The following is a 16,484-nucleotide window of genomic DNA, read 5'->3' on the forward strand; positions in this document are numbered from 1 at the left end:
CTTACGGGAGATTTCCATGTAAAGTTTTTGTTTCTTTACGAAAACAAAATTATAGTTGCTTCAGAGAAAACAATTAAAAAAAGGCAGAGAGACTTATCTAGCAAAACTGAAGCAAGGAAAGATCGAGCAGTTACTTATAGCAACTAATCAGCAATAACTCTGCATCTTTATTTCCAAAATGTCCTCAGAAAAATGTAATTGGTTACAATGGGCAACTTGTAACTAGTGTCCCTGGCTCTAGTTTTGAAGACTCTCTCCTAATGAAGCACTAAGTAAATACCGACAACGCATTAGCTATGTATCTCTATACATCAACAGACAGGCATGAAACTTGTTTATATGCTTTCACACATTGATTCACAATGTTTAACGGCAAACAATGGATTCTATGTAAAATGGTTGCAGAAACCAAACATTTTTTATTTTGTGAGGAATGAATGACAAATACAACTCTGCTACATCTGTATATACATATACAAATACAAGAGTATATACATTTGAAACCAAAATTCTGGCACATTTTCATTTAACGTGTTTTAATTATATAATAATGTTACCTGGGACATTCAGTCAAAATTATCTTCTGATACGTCATATATACATGTCAGAAGGTCACATGTATCACATTTTATTTGATAGATTGCCTAATCCCGACTTGCACTGTTGACAGATTTTTGTTACTGTAAATCCGACACAAAATCCTCAGCAGACTGCCACTGATGTGAATGCCCCTATTGTTAGAATGTGGATTCAGATTTTCAGTAACAGAAATCTTTGAGCAGTGCCAACGGTGTGGTGGCCTGTCACATGGACAACACCAATGTGATCTTATTATAGGAAAATTCCAGAAAAAAACAGAGCTACAAAGAATACCATTGAAAGAATCCCTGTGTCATACACCGCCCTATCAGAACATGCACCAGACGTAACAATAATGAAAAACACATCTTAAACATATATTATACCTTGAGCAAGACTTTTTGGTTCTGGACTTGTGTGCATACCAGAGGGCGTTTGCTGCTTAGTTCCTTCAGTGGTTCAGCATCAAACAGCTCTCTCTCAAGACTACCAGATAGAAGACCTCTAGAATTCTATGAAGAGAGAAAGCAGGCATACCGATTAGCCTCTATAGAATGGCTGCCAGCTTGACATGGAGCGATTACTTACTCTGACTTACCGTGTAATTTGTTATTCCTACATCAGAGTACATTAGAGGAAGCTCAGGAAACCACTTCTCTACCAAATTGCTTAATAATGCCTAATGAAAATAGAATATTTATAACATTAAATGATGTAGATGAAGTAGGCAAACTTAGTTCTAATTATGAAAGGGTCATCTCAACTCCCACATTGCACCACTCTGATAAAAATGCACGCCACCTCCCACCAACTAAGTCCATATTATAAGTGTTCTTCTATTATCCCCCTAGTAAACCCTAACTTGCTTTTTAAAAGAATAATGCAGATTCTGTATGACATTTTACCTGCAGAAATTACTCTTTACCTAAAACCCCTGGAAACTACATTTCCCATGGTGCCTTGACAATGCATCAGAAACGTAGGTGTGGTCAGATCACATTTATCAAAAGCAATAGTTCTATGGATCATTACACACGGTGAGCAGGATGCTAGAGTTACAGATGTAAGTCATAGGCCCCATGCACATGACCGTAATTACGGGCCCATTCAGTTTGCTACGGACGTGTGTCCGTGCCGTAGAACTGTGCCGGGAATTATGGAGCATGTCAGTTTTTTTGGTGTGTTACGCGCCATGCTCCCATACTTTGTATGGGAAAACTGACTGAAAATTCAGACGGCTGTCAGCAGCCCGCAGGGCCATGATTATGGGCACGGCTGTGTGCATGGGGCACAGGAAAGGCTACAGAATGTGCCTATACTGTACCATTCATATGTAATAGGCAGTGAGTAAACTCCTGCCCACTGCAGTGAGGGGCACAGATGACTTATTGGCAACAGCTTTAAATCATCTAAAAGAAACAGGGAGCAGCCTTAAAGGAACAGTGTCATCACAAAAAAAAAAATTCATATGTTCAAGATGTTAGTGCTTTATTAAAAACGTTTATATTTATTTGTGTGTTTGTGTTTTACTTTTTCTTATTTTTACACTTTTTCTTCCCTATGGGGGCTGCCATTTTTTGTTCCATTTCTGTGTGTGTCGATTAACGACACATACAGACATGGAATACGGCAGCCACAGTCCCATAGGGACTGCGAACGGCTCCCGTCCCATTCACTTCTGAGTACGGCGTCTGTGTGGGAACTGCGCATGCGCCGCTCCCACACAGTCCAATTTGAAATTGGCGCCGTCCGGCGCCATTTTCCTGTGGACCGGAAGTCGCGGCCGGACAGTAATATTACTACTTCCGGTCGCGGCTTCCGGACTTGTGCACTTGGACCAGCGGCAGCAGACGGAGCGGACGGGCCGGAGGGAGCCGCGGCGGCAGGAGCAGGTAAGAGATTTCAATGTATGTTCGTGTTTGTGTGTGTTTACTACTGTATGTAAACCTACTACACTGTGTGTTAGCTCAAAAAATGGCGACACACAGTGTAGGAGGTTACACCGTTCAAACCCCTCGTTTATCCCGGCACTAGCCAGGATAAAGGAGGGGGGGATGCTGAGAGCTCACTAGAGCGAGGGCTTTTTACCCAATTTTGCAGCAGAAAAGCTATGTGGTTGCTTTACCACATTCTTTTGGGAATGGCTCCATCTAGTGACCAGAAATGGTAAATACTATAAATTTGAATCCAATTTATAATATTTCCTGACTCGTGAAAAAAATTAAAAAAATTTGAACAATGTTTAATCACCCACACACTAAATGTTTAATTTAAAAAAAAGAAACATGTTTTTCTGGCAACACATTGCCTTTAAAGGGGTTTTCCCATCTTGGACATTTATGGCATATCCACTGAAACAGCGAAGCACTGCGACCTGCGCGGTTTCCGGAACTCGGTATCTACAAAAACAGCGCAGCACATTCACTTCTATGGAAGTTACGGAAACAGCGTAGCATGGCGGGCTGCGCTTTTTCCGGAACTAGGTAGCTACGAAAACAGCACAGCCGGAAGGCAGAGAGAGCCGATTAAGCTAGAACAGGGTTTAGGGGGCCCCGTTCTAGAGATATCCTGTGGATATGCCATAATTATCCAAGATGGGAAAACCCCTTTAAGGCAATTCCGTGACACAAAGGCCTATGCAGATTTGCAGTTGCCCATGTTTATTGTTGCTATTAAGACTGGTGTTTCAGATGCCAATGTTAATCTAAAGAGCGATGGAGTATCATGCCCCTAATTTATTAAAAGGCGCACGCCTCCCAAATTCGGTGCATCTCTAGCCGTCTGTGCGCCCCAAAGTCAAGCGGGTGTAGATTTGTGATATAATTTACGCGGTGCAAATGCTTTAAAAGTTGCACATTTTCTTGCACAATTTATGACTTTTGCCGCATTAGCATCTTTTCTACACGAGAACACTGGAATAAAAATTTTCATAGATTCCCCGTATCGTGTTCCACAAAAAACAGCAGTTGCATGACACATCAAAAAAATATAGTAATGACCAAAAAACAGCGTGTCCTCTTCTCATGAACTGAGCAATTACCAGCATGGATTAATAACTATTTAGCTTATGGGTAGTGAAGCAAAGAAAACTCCACAATGAAAAAAAATCAAAAAGAGAATTCCCTAGATACTGGCCAACATCTTAGTATGAAAGAATGAAAATTCCTCACTATTATATTGCAACTTGAAATATTAGTTCAACATGAATCTATTTTCAAGAATGCAGAAGGGACGTTCTTGAGCAGCCATTAGTCAGAATCATTTTATTATCACACTAACTCTTTATTTGCAGGAGAAATCTAATAATAAAACGCAGGCCTGCCAAGTCTCGATGGTCTCCCTTAGGACGTCTCTAAATGCTATGATTTTTTTGTACGATCAATGTTAATGATTCATGTTTGACTGGTTTGCGATTTGTTGGCCATTAGGATGAATTGGTCAAATCTATTAACCAAAAGTTTAGGTAAAGAGTTAATGAAAACGTAACCAACTCAACTCACATATTCCTCTTGTTCACGTTGTATCTCATAGAATATCTTGTTCCTTATGATCGAAATTTCATGTTTTACTTCACTGTGAGCTGTTGCATTGTATTCATCAGACTGCAAAACAGTTAAATCATTGTTGCATACAATACATAGGTCGTAAAGTTACACCATATTGTACAAAATAGAACACAACCTGAAAACTACTAAATAAATCTTCTATAACAATCCTGTTATGGAATAGTTTAGCAGCATTCACGTGCCATATTTTCGGCCTCTGGCATGACCTAGCAGGCATTCACTACAGGCAGACCTGGGGGTCTTTATTAGGCCCCCGGCTGCCATAGAAGACACCTGCACTCTGCGATCATACGCAGAGTGTCCGTTGGATGAGAGGGAGCTCCCTCCCTCTCTCCAAAAAAAACGCAGATGCGGCGCTCGCTATTGAGCGCTGCATCTGAGGGGTACGTGTGAGATCGATACTAATATCAATCTCATCTGTTAGAGCAGGGATGCCCCTGTCAAAAATATTTTTAATTATCTTTATATGTGTGAACATATATTGCTTTTGTGAAAGTGATTAGAATGGGTTTCCAAGGTAACATTTTGCATGGACTCCATCTTGTATGGTAGGCGTCCATTTTGGATCATTGGAATCTATCTTTTGGCCTGAAGGAGCCATCTTGAGGTTAATAAGTAAAAAGTAAATATCAGCAGATGTCTAGAAGCAATTCTATGTTATGTGTTCTTGAATTGAATCTTTTATTACTCTTTTAAAGGAATAGTGTCATCGCAAATAATTTTTTTATATGTTAAAGATGTTAGTGCTTTAATAAAAACGTTTATATTCATTTGTGTGTTTGTGTTTTACTTTTTCTTATTTTTTCACTTTTTCTTCCCTATGGGGGCTGCCATTTTTTGTTCCATTTCTGTGTGTGTCGATTAACGACACACACAGACATGGAATACGGCAGCCACAGTCCCATAGGGACTGCGAACGGCTCCCGTCCCATTGACTGCCGTGTACGGCGTCTGTGTGGGAACTGCGCATGCGCCGCTCCCACACAGTCCTATTCGAAATTGGCGCCGTCCGGCGCCATTTTCCTGTGGACCGGAAGTCGCGGCCGGACAGTAATATTACTACTTCCGGTCGCGGCTTCCGGACTTGTGCACATGGAACAGCGGCAGCAAACGGAGCGGACGGGCCGGAGGGAGCCGCGGCGGCAGGAGCAGGTAAGAGATTTCAATGTATGTTCGTGTTTGTGTGTGTTTACTACTGTATGTAAACCTACTACGCTGTGTGTTAGCTCAAAAAATGGCGACACACAGTGTAGGAGGTTACACCGTTCAAACCCCTCGTTTATCCCGGCACCTGGGGCCACCTGGGGCTTGGAGGGTGAAGAATTATTATAATGCATTGATATAATTCTTATTGGCTGAATCAGAGTCATTATCATATTGTAGATGATTGGCTGAAACCAAAGCCTACACCTTTCCTGTCATTATACCATATGTGGAGTTTTGGGATATTACCATATATAGAATATTTATGTTTGCAAGTATGAGGTTACCACCTCCTCTCATTTTCCTATAAATAAAGATGGATCCGCCCCCTAGGGCAGAGATCGTTTGAACACTGAAGCTGCGTGTCATGGTCTCTCTCCGGCCGGCCTCTCTCAGATCCACCATTGAGAGGGCATTCACTAATTTGGAGCTCATAGACAAATGCAGATAATGTCCAACGTTAACGGACATACTAAATTCTGCAGCGACACCCCCAGCTACCTCTGGTAGCTGAGAGCAGGGAGATTTCACAGCTCCCTGCTCTGTTTAATTATTCCGATGCAGCGCAGTAAAAAGGCTATTGCATCGGAATAAAGCCAGTTAGTGGCCGCCGTAAAAACACTATGGGGCGGTCACTAACGGGTTAATAACCAGCTACATATTTTAGTTTTTACCTCTCTGCATTTCAGCAGCCATACCTTTTTTATTTTTTCATTGACGTGGCCTTATGAGACCTCGTTTTATGCGGGAGAAATTATTATTTTTTTTTCATAGTTTGGAGGTAAAAAATAAAATATTTTTACAGTGTGAATATAAGAAAAAGTGACATCGTTTTTCTTGCTTATTTTTTATCCCGTTCATGCTAAATAACCCGTTAGATTAATTCTTCAGGTTATTATGGTCCTTTAGATTCCCAATATGTGTAGGTTGTTTGTTTTTATTTAGTGTAGGGGCAATAAAATATATTTTATGCTAAATAATGACTTTTATTTTTTAATCCCATTATGGGATAACTTTATTTATAACTTTATTATTAAATAATGCAGTTTTAGGTTTGAGAACGAAGAGTTTATGGAATAAATCTACCTCTTCCATGCTGCTGCTCTCCAGCAGCTTCCACCTCAGCTGTGCCTTCAAACCCTTGATACTCTTCTTGACTGTTATTAAATCATCCACATTTGGGTTTTTATTGATCCATTCCGACATGTTCTTTTTGAACTAGAATGTGAAGAAAAATATTAAAACTTTGAAAATGAAGCAGTAAAACGAAAAAATAATACGCTATAACTGCACTATTCACTTTTTAACACACTAAATAAGATTTTGTGTTGTAAGTGGTGTTAAACGATTAAACCCGACTGGGCCAATGATTTCAGAGAAACAATTTTGATTAAGACAGCAATAGTAGCGACCAAAATTGTTTGTAGATCTTTTTATGAAACAGATGACCAAACATTTATGTATTGAACTCTGATAGGTGTCATTTACAGAAAAATAACACTATTTTTGCTGCTTTGGCACAGAATTATATTAGAAAAAATATGTGTCAAAACATAGGGATCTTCTAGATGGTCAAACTAAACTTGAAGTTATTGAGCCCCCAAACACAGGCAAAATCAGCAATCTGACCTAACGACAAAGCACCACTAAAGAGGCAGCGATACTCGTGGGGAAACTATCCATGCTGCAGTGTTTCTGGATCATGTATATTATTATATTTATTTCTTTTGCACATATTTGTTTCTTTTTTTTTATGGGGACCCTCATTCTATTCATGATCCACTGTATCTCAGTCCATCTTTTTTGTCTGCTGTATGTTCTGAATATATAGCAAAGAAACCCAAAAAGCGGGTCTGTCAGTTTAATATGCTGCCCTATTTAACCCCTTCCCGCTCCTTGACGTACTATTACGTCATGGCAGCTGTATCGTTCGCGCTCCATGCCGTAATAGTACGTCTCGGGAGTAACGGCCGTTTCGGCCGTCCTCCCGACACATACAGGAGCTGTGACGCTGCTGTCTTGTTCAGCAGCTGTCACAGCTCCTACAGCGGGGACCGATCGCTGTGTCCCCGCTGATTAACCCCTTAAAAGCCGCGTTCTATAGAGATCGCGGCTTTTTAGGGGTTAAGCTGCCATCGCCGGCCTGCTACGCGATAGCGGCCGGCGATGGTGACTATGGCAACCGGACACCAAACAATGGTCAGGACCCACTATGCTTGCTGTCAGTGAGTAGCTGACAGTTCTAATACACTGCACTACGCATGTAGTGCAGTGTATTAGAATAGCGATCAGGGCCTCCTGCCCTCAAGTCCCCTAGTGGGAAAAAGTAATAAAGTAAAAAAAAAGTTAAAAAAAGATGTGTAAAAATAAGAAAATAAAAGTTTTAAAAAGTAATAAAAGTAAAAGTCCCACTTTTTCCCTTATCAGTCCTTTATTATTAATAAAAATATATAAACAAACAAATAAACTATACATAATTGGTATCGCCGCGTCCGTAACGGCCTGAACTACAAAATTATTTTGTTATTTATCCCGCACGGTGAACGCCGTAAAAAAATATATTAATAAACCGTACCACAATCACAATTGTTTGGTCACTTCACCTCCCAAAAAATGGAATAAAAAGAGATCAAAAAGTCGCATGTACCTAAAAATGGTACTGATGGAAAATACAGTTCGTTACGCAAAAAATAAGTCCTCGCACGGCTTTATTGATTGAAAAATAAAAACGTTCTGGCTCTTAGAATAAGGTAACACAAAAAGTGAATGATTGTTTACAAAACGTATTTTATTGTGCAAACGCCATAAGACATAAAAAAAAACTATAAACATCTGGTATCGCCGTGATCGTATCGCCCCGCAGAATAAAGTGAATATGTAATTTATAGCGCACGGTGAACGCTGTAAAAAAAAAAGTATACAAAAACAATAGTAGAATTGCTGTTTATTAGTCACCACGCCACCTAAAAATGGAATAAAAACTGATCAAAAAGCCGCATGCACCCCATGAAAACTACAATGGATTCCTCAAGGGGTCTAGTTTCCAAATTGGGGTCACTTTTGGGGGGTTTCCAATGTTTTGGCACCACAAGACCTCTTCAAACCGGACATGGTGCCTAATAAAAAAGAGGGCTCAAAATCCGCTAGGTGCTCCTTTGCTTCGGAGGCCGGTGCTTCAGTCCATTACCGCCCGAGGGCAACATGTGGGATATTTCTCTAAACTGCAGAATCTGGGCAATAAGTATTGAGTTGCGTTTCTCTGATAAATCCTTTTGTGTTATAAAAAAATTGGTATAAAAAGAGTACATTTCACCTCTACTTTGCTCTAAATTTCTGTGAAACACCTAAAGGGTTCATAAACTTTCTAAATGCTGTTGTGAATACTTTGAGGGGTCTAGTTTCTAAAATGGGGTGTTTGATAGGGGTTTCTAATATATGGGCCCCTCAAAGCAACTTCAGAAATGAACTGGAACCTAAAAAAATAAATAAATGAGGCAATACTTCGCTTCTTACATTATACTGATAATGAGCCGTGCCCACTCCGAGATGACCCCAGTTTTGACCGTTTGTATAAACGGAGACCCCTATTAGACCGTTCCAGTGCCCGGTTTTCCCAAGCATACACCCCCGAGAAGTGTTTTTCTATTGATGAGTCCCTGGTACATTTTAAAGGGAGGGTTCAATTCCGCCAGTACCTGCCAGGTAAGAGGGCAAGGTATGGCGTGAAGATGTATAAGCTGTGCGAGAGTGCATCAGGGTATACCTACAGGTTTAGGATATATGAAGGAAAGGCCACCCCCAAACCAGACTGCATCCTGGACTACAATAGGTACATGGGAGGGATGGACTTGTCAAATCAAGGCCTGAAGCCCTACAGCGCCATGCGGTGTGGTATAAGAAGCTGGCCGGGCACATCATACAGATGGCTTTGTACAATGCGTATGTGCTACGTCGATGTGCAGGCCAGAGGGGAACTTTCCTGGAATTTCAAGATCTAATCTTTAGGGACCAGGAAGGGGGGGCACCCAGTACTTCTGGAAGCGAGGCCACACGCATCGTACCAGGGCAACACTTTCCAGGAGAAGGTCCCCAAACCGGTGGAAAGGGAAAAAGAGTCAAAAGAGGTGCAGAGTCTGCTATAAGAGGGGGATAAGGAAGAACACAATATACCAATGTGACACGTGTCCCGAAAAACCAGGGCTCTGTATAAAAGATTGTTTTAAAATGTATCATACATCCCTTGATTTTTAATTTACCCTGATGCACTCCGAACAGCTTACCCCCCTCATCTTTCCCTTCTGAGCCCTGCCGTATGCCCAGGCAGCTGATAACAGCCACATGTAGGGTATTGTCGTACCCAGGAGAACCCACATTACAATTTAAGGGGTGTATATCTCCGGTGGCGCATGCTGGGCACACTATATTGGACACTGAAATGGCATATACATATATAAAATTGCAAATCTCACACTGCACCATCTGCTGCGCATTATCTTTTACACAGTACCTGTGGGGTCAAAATGCTCACTACACCTCTAGATGAATGTCTTAAGGGGTGTAGTTTTTAAAATGGGGTCACTTCTCGGGGGTTTCAACTGTACTGGTACCTCAGGGGCTTCTGCACACATGACTTAGCACCAGAAAAGCTCCAGTAGGCCAAATGGTGGTCCTTTCCTTCTGAGCCCTCCCATGGGCCCAAAGGGCAGTTTATCACCACAAATGGGGTATTGCCGCACTAAGGACAAATTGGGCAACAAAATGGGGTATGTTGTTCCCTGTGAAAATAAGAAAATTTGATCAAAAATGACATTTTATTGGAAAAAATATCATTTTTTTCATTTCACAGCCCAATTCAAATAGGTGAATGATAACAAAAACCATAAATGAATTCCTTGAGGGGTGTAATTTCCAAAATGGGGTCACTTCTGGTGGGTTTCCATTGTTTTGATACCTCAACGCCTCTTCAAACCTGGCATGCTGCCTAAAATATATTCTAATAAAAAAGAGGCCTCAAAATGCACTAGGTGCTTCTTTGCTTCTAGGGCTTGTGTTTTAGTCCACGAGCGCAGTAGGGCCACATGTGGGACATTTCTAAAAACTGCAGAATCTGGACAATACATATTTAGTAGTATTTCTCTGGTAAAACCTTCTCTGTTACTAAAAAAAAATTGAATAAAATTGAAATTCAGCAGAAAAAATTAAATTTGCAAATTTCATTTCCACTTTGCTTTAATTCCTGTGAAATGCCTGAAGGGTTAAAAAACTTTCTATATGCTGTTTTGAATACTTTGAGGGGTCTAGTTTTTAAAATGGGGTGTTTTATGGGGGTTTCTAATACATAGGCCCCTCAAATCCACTTCAGAACTGAACTGGCACCTTCAAAAAAAGGCTTTTGAAATTTTCTTAAGAATATGAGAAATTGCTGTTTATGTTCTAAACCTTGTAACGTCCATGAAAAATAAAATAATGTTCAAAAAACGATGCCAATCTAAAGTAGACATATGGGAAATGTGAACTAGTAACTATTTTGGGTGGTATAACCGTCTGTTTTTCAAGCAGATGCATTTAAATTCTGAAAAATTCTATTTTTTGTAAATTTTCTCTAAATTTTGCAATTTTTCACAAATAAAGACTGAATATATCGACCAAATTTTACCACGAACATGAAGCCCAAAGTGTCACGAGAAAACAATCTCAGAATCGCTTGGATAGGTTTAAGCATTCCGACGTTATTACCACATAAAGTGAAATATGTCAGATTTGAAAAATGGGCTCTGAGCCTTAAGGCCCAAACTAGGCTGCGTCCTTAAGGGGTTAAGGACAGCATGTCACAGCTACAGGTCCGTAATCTAATAACCAGGATCGCTGAAAGAATAGGAGTCGAGCGTTCTCATGAGGCCCACCCTGCCCCTCTCTGCGGTGAGTGACATATTGCAGTCTTTGTACACACAGCACAGCAGCCTGTCAATTACCGACTGAACATATGGCAGCATTTTAGGGTGACTTACCTGAACTTTGATAAAACATTTTGCCATTTTTCAGAGTTATGACTGTTGCTGTCCCGCACACATAGGACAGAGCTATAATAGGCCTCTAGGACGCAGCAATTTTTTCATCTTTGCGTTCCAAAGGGCCATATTTTTTTTTAATTGATCTACCGAAGTAACCGTGTGATGGCTTGTTTCTTTGCAGGATGATTTGTATTTTTTAATGGCACCATTGTGGCATTCACTGTTCACTATAAAAGACTTTAACTTTGTTTTGAGGGTCGTTACGATTACGGCAATACCAACAAATTCATAGAGTATTTTTTATTATTTACAATTTTTTTTAAATCATTTGTTTCTGTGTCGCCACATTCTGAGAACTTTTAAAAAAAACATTTTACCATCGATGTAACCGTATGAGGGCTTGTTTTTTGCTGGATAAGTAATTTTTTTTAAATAATCAATTGGGAGGAGGGGGAATGAAATAATTAGATTCTTGTTACTTACCAAAAAAACTTTTCTCATCACGTTCTTTGGGGGACACAGACGACGACCTTGAGTAATAGCTGCTGCCACTATGAGGCAGACATGAAGTAAAAAATAAAAGAAAGTGTTAGCTCCTTCGCCTGTACCTGCAGACATGGAGCTAAACCACTTTTGCACATAAACCGATGGAGAAGCAGAGAAAAAAAAAAACCAGGAATGAAACTGATGCAACTAGCAATGAAAAACAAGAACCATATTAAAACACGAATAAAAAGACCCCCTTCAAGAAAACAGTCGTAACATCCTAAAGGAACAAAATTGGGTGGGTCCTGTCAAAAATGACAAAAGGATTTTACGGTAACAAAAATCCCAAATGTTCTCATCCGTGTCATACAGGAACAAAGATGATGACCTTGGGAAGCTAAAAAAGCATACCCTAGGGGTGAAAAAAAAAAAAGAATGACCGTGGTCAATGCACCCTGCGACAGAAGATGCAAAAGTATGCACCCCGAAGAACTTTAAAAAGGTGTGAAGAGAGGACCATGTAGCCTTACAGACTTGTAGAGCAGAAGCTCTGTGTTGTACCGCCCATGAAGCACCTAATGCTGGAGTAGAGTGAGTCATCACACTTAAAGAGTGCTCCTTGCCCTTTGACTTGTACGCCTCGCCAAAGGCTGATTGAATTTAGTGGGCTATGGTTGCCTTGGATGCCTGCAGACCCCGCCTGGGACCCTCTGGAACCACAAAGACAAAGTCTAATAAGTGAAACAAAGAAGCTCGAGAAAGGTAAACCTGCAATGCGCGAACGATATACGACTTGCAGACCAGTTCTTAGGGTGGCGCGGAGAAATCCAAAAGTAAGAGAGAACTATGTCCTTGTTAATGTGAAAAACCAAATACCTTTTTGGATTAAAAAAAAAAAAAAAAAGAAGAAGAAGTACCACCTTGTCTTGGTGAAAACCATATTAGATGATTATTAAAACAGGGCCTCCAGTTCAGAGATGCGCCTAATGGATATGACAGCCGCCAAAAATATACCTTCCAAGAAAAGAAGCGGAGGTAGATCCCGTCTAGAGGCTCAAAGGAGAAAGACTGCTGGGCATAAAGATGCCATGGAATGATGGTAGAAAACACGGCAGGGGCCACATCTTGCAGAAAGGTATGGCCAGCTGATCTAGATGCCAAGGGGTGCTGGAAGAAGATGGATGGGCTAAAACCTGACCCTTGAGGCAACTAAGGCATATGTTCTGACCTTACCGTGGGAAGGAAAGTGAACAAGAGAGGGAAAACTGCATTGACTGGAACAGTATCTTCACAACAATGAAAGGAGCGACCCAGGGTCAGTTTGGGAGAGAGTAGCCACCACTGTAGAAAGCGACGGACGAACTAACAGGGGCAGGAGCATAGTGTGATCCAGAGAGTCTGTGGACTTGTTCTAATGAGTTAAAACAGTTCACTGAATGGGGCGGGTGCGGAATGTGAAGACCAGGCATTCTGCTGGCCCCCACAAACACACCTGGGGCCTGCCCTTCATGTAGAATTGGACATGTTTTGAGATGTATTTGGGAGCCTGTAGACGAGGACACCAGGAAGTACGCAGTTTATAGGAAAGTTTCTTTTTGTGGTCTCGTGGGTTTTGCTTCCTTTAAGAAGGGCTCGGGCTTCATAGGCAAAAGGTACACAACGGAGTCCTTCCCTTTCTAGGTGTGGCAGAGCAAGACGACCTGTTTTGGGGCAGGGATCCTGCTAGAATTAGCACAAGCGCCATGACTGCTGTCGGAGTGCCACGTAACTACACAGGAGGGGCGGAGATGCTGACCACCTCAGAAGGGGAGGCCTGCGCCCACGCCACACAATGTGGAGCAAGAGGTGGGGGAAGAAAAGATACAAATTTAGGTATTCTCTGGAACCACACTTTCCGTGAGGGGAGAAATGGGGATACTTACCTAGTATACTCACCTTAAGAATGTAATGATCCAATCTATGATCCATGGAGTCTGGCAAGGTCACCACTTTAGGCATTCCTCCCCTTGGTGACGAAGTAGGCTGGAGCTTTGGATGACTATGGCTGGTGGGTTACAGGAGAGTAAGGGCTCTGCTGTGCTTCTTTTTCTTCCTGTATGTAGGGCAGACTACAGTGGGGTTACCCCTCACTGTGCTCTCCCCTCAAATGGGGTAACAAAGAACTATTAAACCTGTATTTTCAGCCTAAAGTGGAAAGAAGAAAAAGATGAACCTGCTAAGCACAGAGGTCTGCCACATACAGACACTAAGCTAAAACTGGTTTAGCTCTGTGTCTGCGGGATGGGTATAGCTGGTTCTTTACCCAGTGTTTGCCACCTAGTGTCTATACCCAATGTCATAAACGGTGTCCCCCCCATGACACAGACACGTAAAAAAAAGTCAGACTTTTTTTTGTTTCTCTTACATCGTTCACCATGCGGTTTAAATACCGTGTTAACTTTACTAAAAAACAAACATGTATATATTTTTTTTAATAAACTATATTATAATCAACTTCATTATTTTTCTAGTCCCACAGAGGGACTTTACAATGAAATAGTTTGATCTCTTATATAATGCTTTGGTATACTCAATATACCAAATCATTATTGGTACGGCCTAATAGGCATATAGCCATGGCAGGCCTGGGGACCCAGTCACTCTAAGGGCTCATGCACACGGCCGTGATTTTCGGGTCGGCCGTCTGCGGACTGTCAGCCGCGAGCCGCCCGCAAATCGCGGGCCATGCAAATGACCACCTAGATGCCGAGACATCTAAGGCCCCATGCACACGAACGTGCTTTTGCGGCCGCAATTCCCCCGAAAATCCACGGGAGAATTGCGGCACCATTCATTTCTATGGGGCCATGCACACGACCGTAGTTTTTACTGTCCGTGCATGGCCCGTGAGCCCGCACCGCAGAAAGAACGGACATGCCTTATTACAGCCGTCTTCTGCGGTCCGGGCTCATTGAAAATAATGGCCGCGGCCATGTGCATGGCCCGCAATTTGCGGACGGCTCGCGTCTGACAGTCCGCAGCCAGTCGACCCGAAAATCACGGCCGTGCACATGGCTACGGTCGTATGCATGAGCCCTAAGGGGTTTAACAGCCGGGATCAGCGTGATCTCCAATACTGGCCTTTGTAGCAGGATGTCAGCTGTAGACTATGTACCATCCACTGGACATATATTACTATTACGTCTTATTGCAGTCAAGGGGTTAAAGAAAATGTATCACCTATGTATTTTTTTTGCTAATTAAAACCAGATAGTGAAACAATCGTTTTTTCTAACCGGTTTTTATTTTTTAATTGTAGATTTTTTATTCTCTTTTGTGTTTATGATTAAGGGAGCAGCTATCTTGAATGAGCGGCTTCTCTGCTCTGTTAACTGCATTTGGAGATGTGCTATACAGCTGCTACACAGACCATAGGAAACAATAGTCTGGAGACAGATAACTTATTGACTTCTCTGGGAGAGTGTTCTAGACATGCTCTGTGACCTGTGGAGAGGCCTTTGTGCAGGGAGCGGGAGGAGTTGAGCGGTGTCCATCATCTATTGTCAAAGGTGGATCCCGTGTTATCTATATATGTGTTAACTTTTTATTGTAATCCACCTGTGATAATAATGAGATGACTGCTGAGAAGTGATCTCTACAGAACAGGAAGTTTAATTAATATGAGGCTCAGTGGCCAGAGTAAAAACTGCAAGATTTCAAGATAATTTTTTTACTATAAATAATGACCTGGAAAATTATCACAAAAAAAATTCTTAAAAAAAACAAAAAACGTGTCGAACATAAAAACTTGATTTAAATAGGTCATTTTCTGATGACACATTCTCTTTTATTGCTGTCCTGTTCACCTCTTTTGGGGCTCTAATTCAACAGTGACGTCTCAAATTAATAGTCTAGGGAATCTGCATCTCATGCACTGAGGTACAACACTCTGGATTCTAGTTGAATAGAATAAAAATGTAACGTCACAACAGACTGTTGTTTTGGATGAAATTGTGCATTAACAGTTTTTTTTTCCCCAGGATTGTAATTGGAAAGTTAAAAGTTTTAGCCACTTAATGGTTATTATAAAAAAAAAGTGCATCAAATAGGCAGCTATTTTATTCAGTAATGTATGTTTCCATGCATTAGTTTGATTATTAGGATTACCGACTTCCTTGGTCCCACTATAAAAAAAACAAAAGTAGTCACTTTGTCTCTGTCTATGGAGAAGCATCAGCCCAGAATAAAGCCGAGCCTAAACAGGGAAAAAAGATGGCCATGTGTGTTTATTACATGACTGCTTAGTTCTCCTGTTTGGCATTCTGCACAGACCACGTACTAGAGTTCACAGCATCTGACGCATGCGCGGACACGGCGTTCATACATTTCGGTGTCTGTATGCACCAGTGCGGACTCTAGTACTTTATGATACACGTGAGCACTTCATGTTCCTGCTCTTCTTCATTCTGCACAGACACTTCTCCATTGGCGTAGAGCGTCTACTTTGTTTTCATCAGGACCAGGGTGCTTGGAAATCATAATCAACCTAATTAATGGAAACTTACATTAATGAATTACAATATTTACCTAGTTTATGCCATTTAACCCCTTTAAAGCCTTTTGCTGTCAGGACAATTTTCACACAAATATATATATATAT

General features: G+C 41.3%; 1 protein-coding gene across 3 annotated transcripts in view; it reads right to left on the minus strand.

Annotated features, from left to right (window-relative positions):
* STK31 (serine/threonine kinase 31) overlaps positions 1–16,484 on the minus strand; it is a 104,302-nt gene that overhangs the window by 19,401 nt on the left and 68,417 nt on the right. For all 3 annotated transcript variants that reach the window (XM_075827284.1, XM_075827282.1, XM_075827283.1), the window contains 4 exons: positions 6,435–6,566; positions 4,080–4,181; positions 1,178–1,258; positions 966–1,091 (listed from right to left, as the gene is read on the minus strand). In XM_075827284.1, coding sequence (XP_075683399.1) covers positions 966–1,091; positions 1,178–1,258; positions 4,080–4,181; positions 6,435–6,566 — 441 coding nt within the window. The remainder of the gene's footprint in view (positions 1–965; positions 1,092–1,177; positions 1,259–4,079; positions 4,182–6,434; positions 6,567–16,484) is intronic.

The sequence above is a fragment of the Rhinoderma darwinii genome, chromosome 5 (assembly GCF_050947455.1).
Source record: "Rhinoderma darwinii isolate aRhiDar2 chromosome 5, aRhiDar2.hap1, whole genome shotgun sequence".
Classification (NCBI taxonomy): Eukaryota; Metazoa; Chordata; class Amphibia; order Anura; family Rhinodermatidae; genus Rhinoderma; species Rhinoderma darwinii.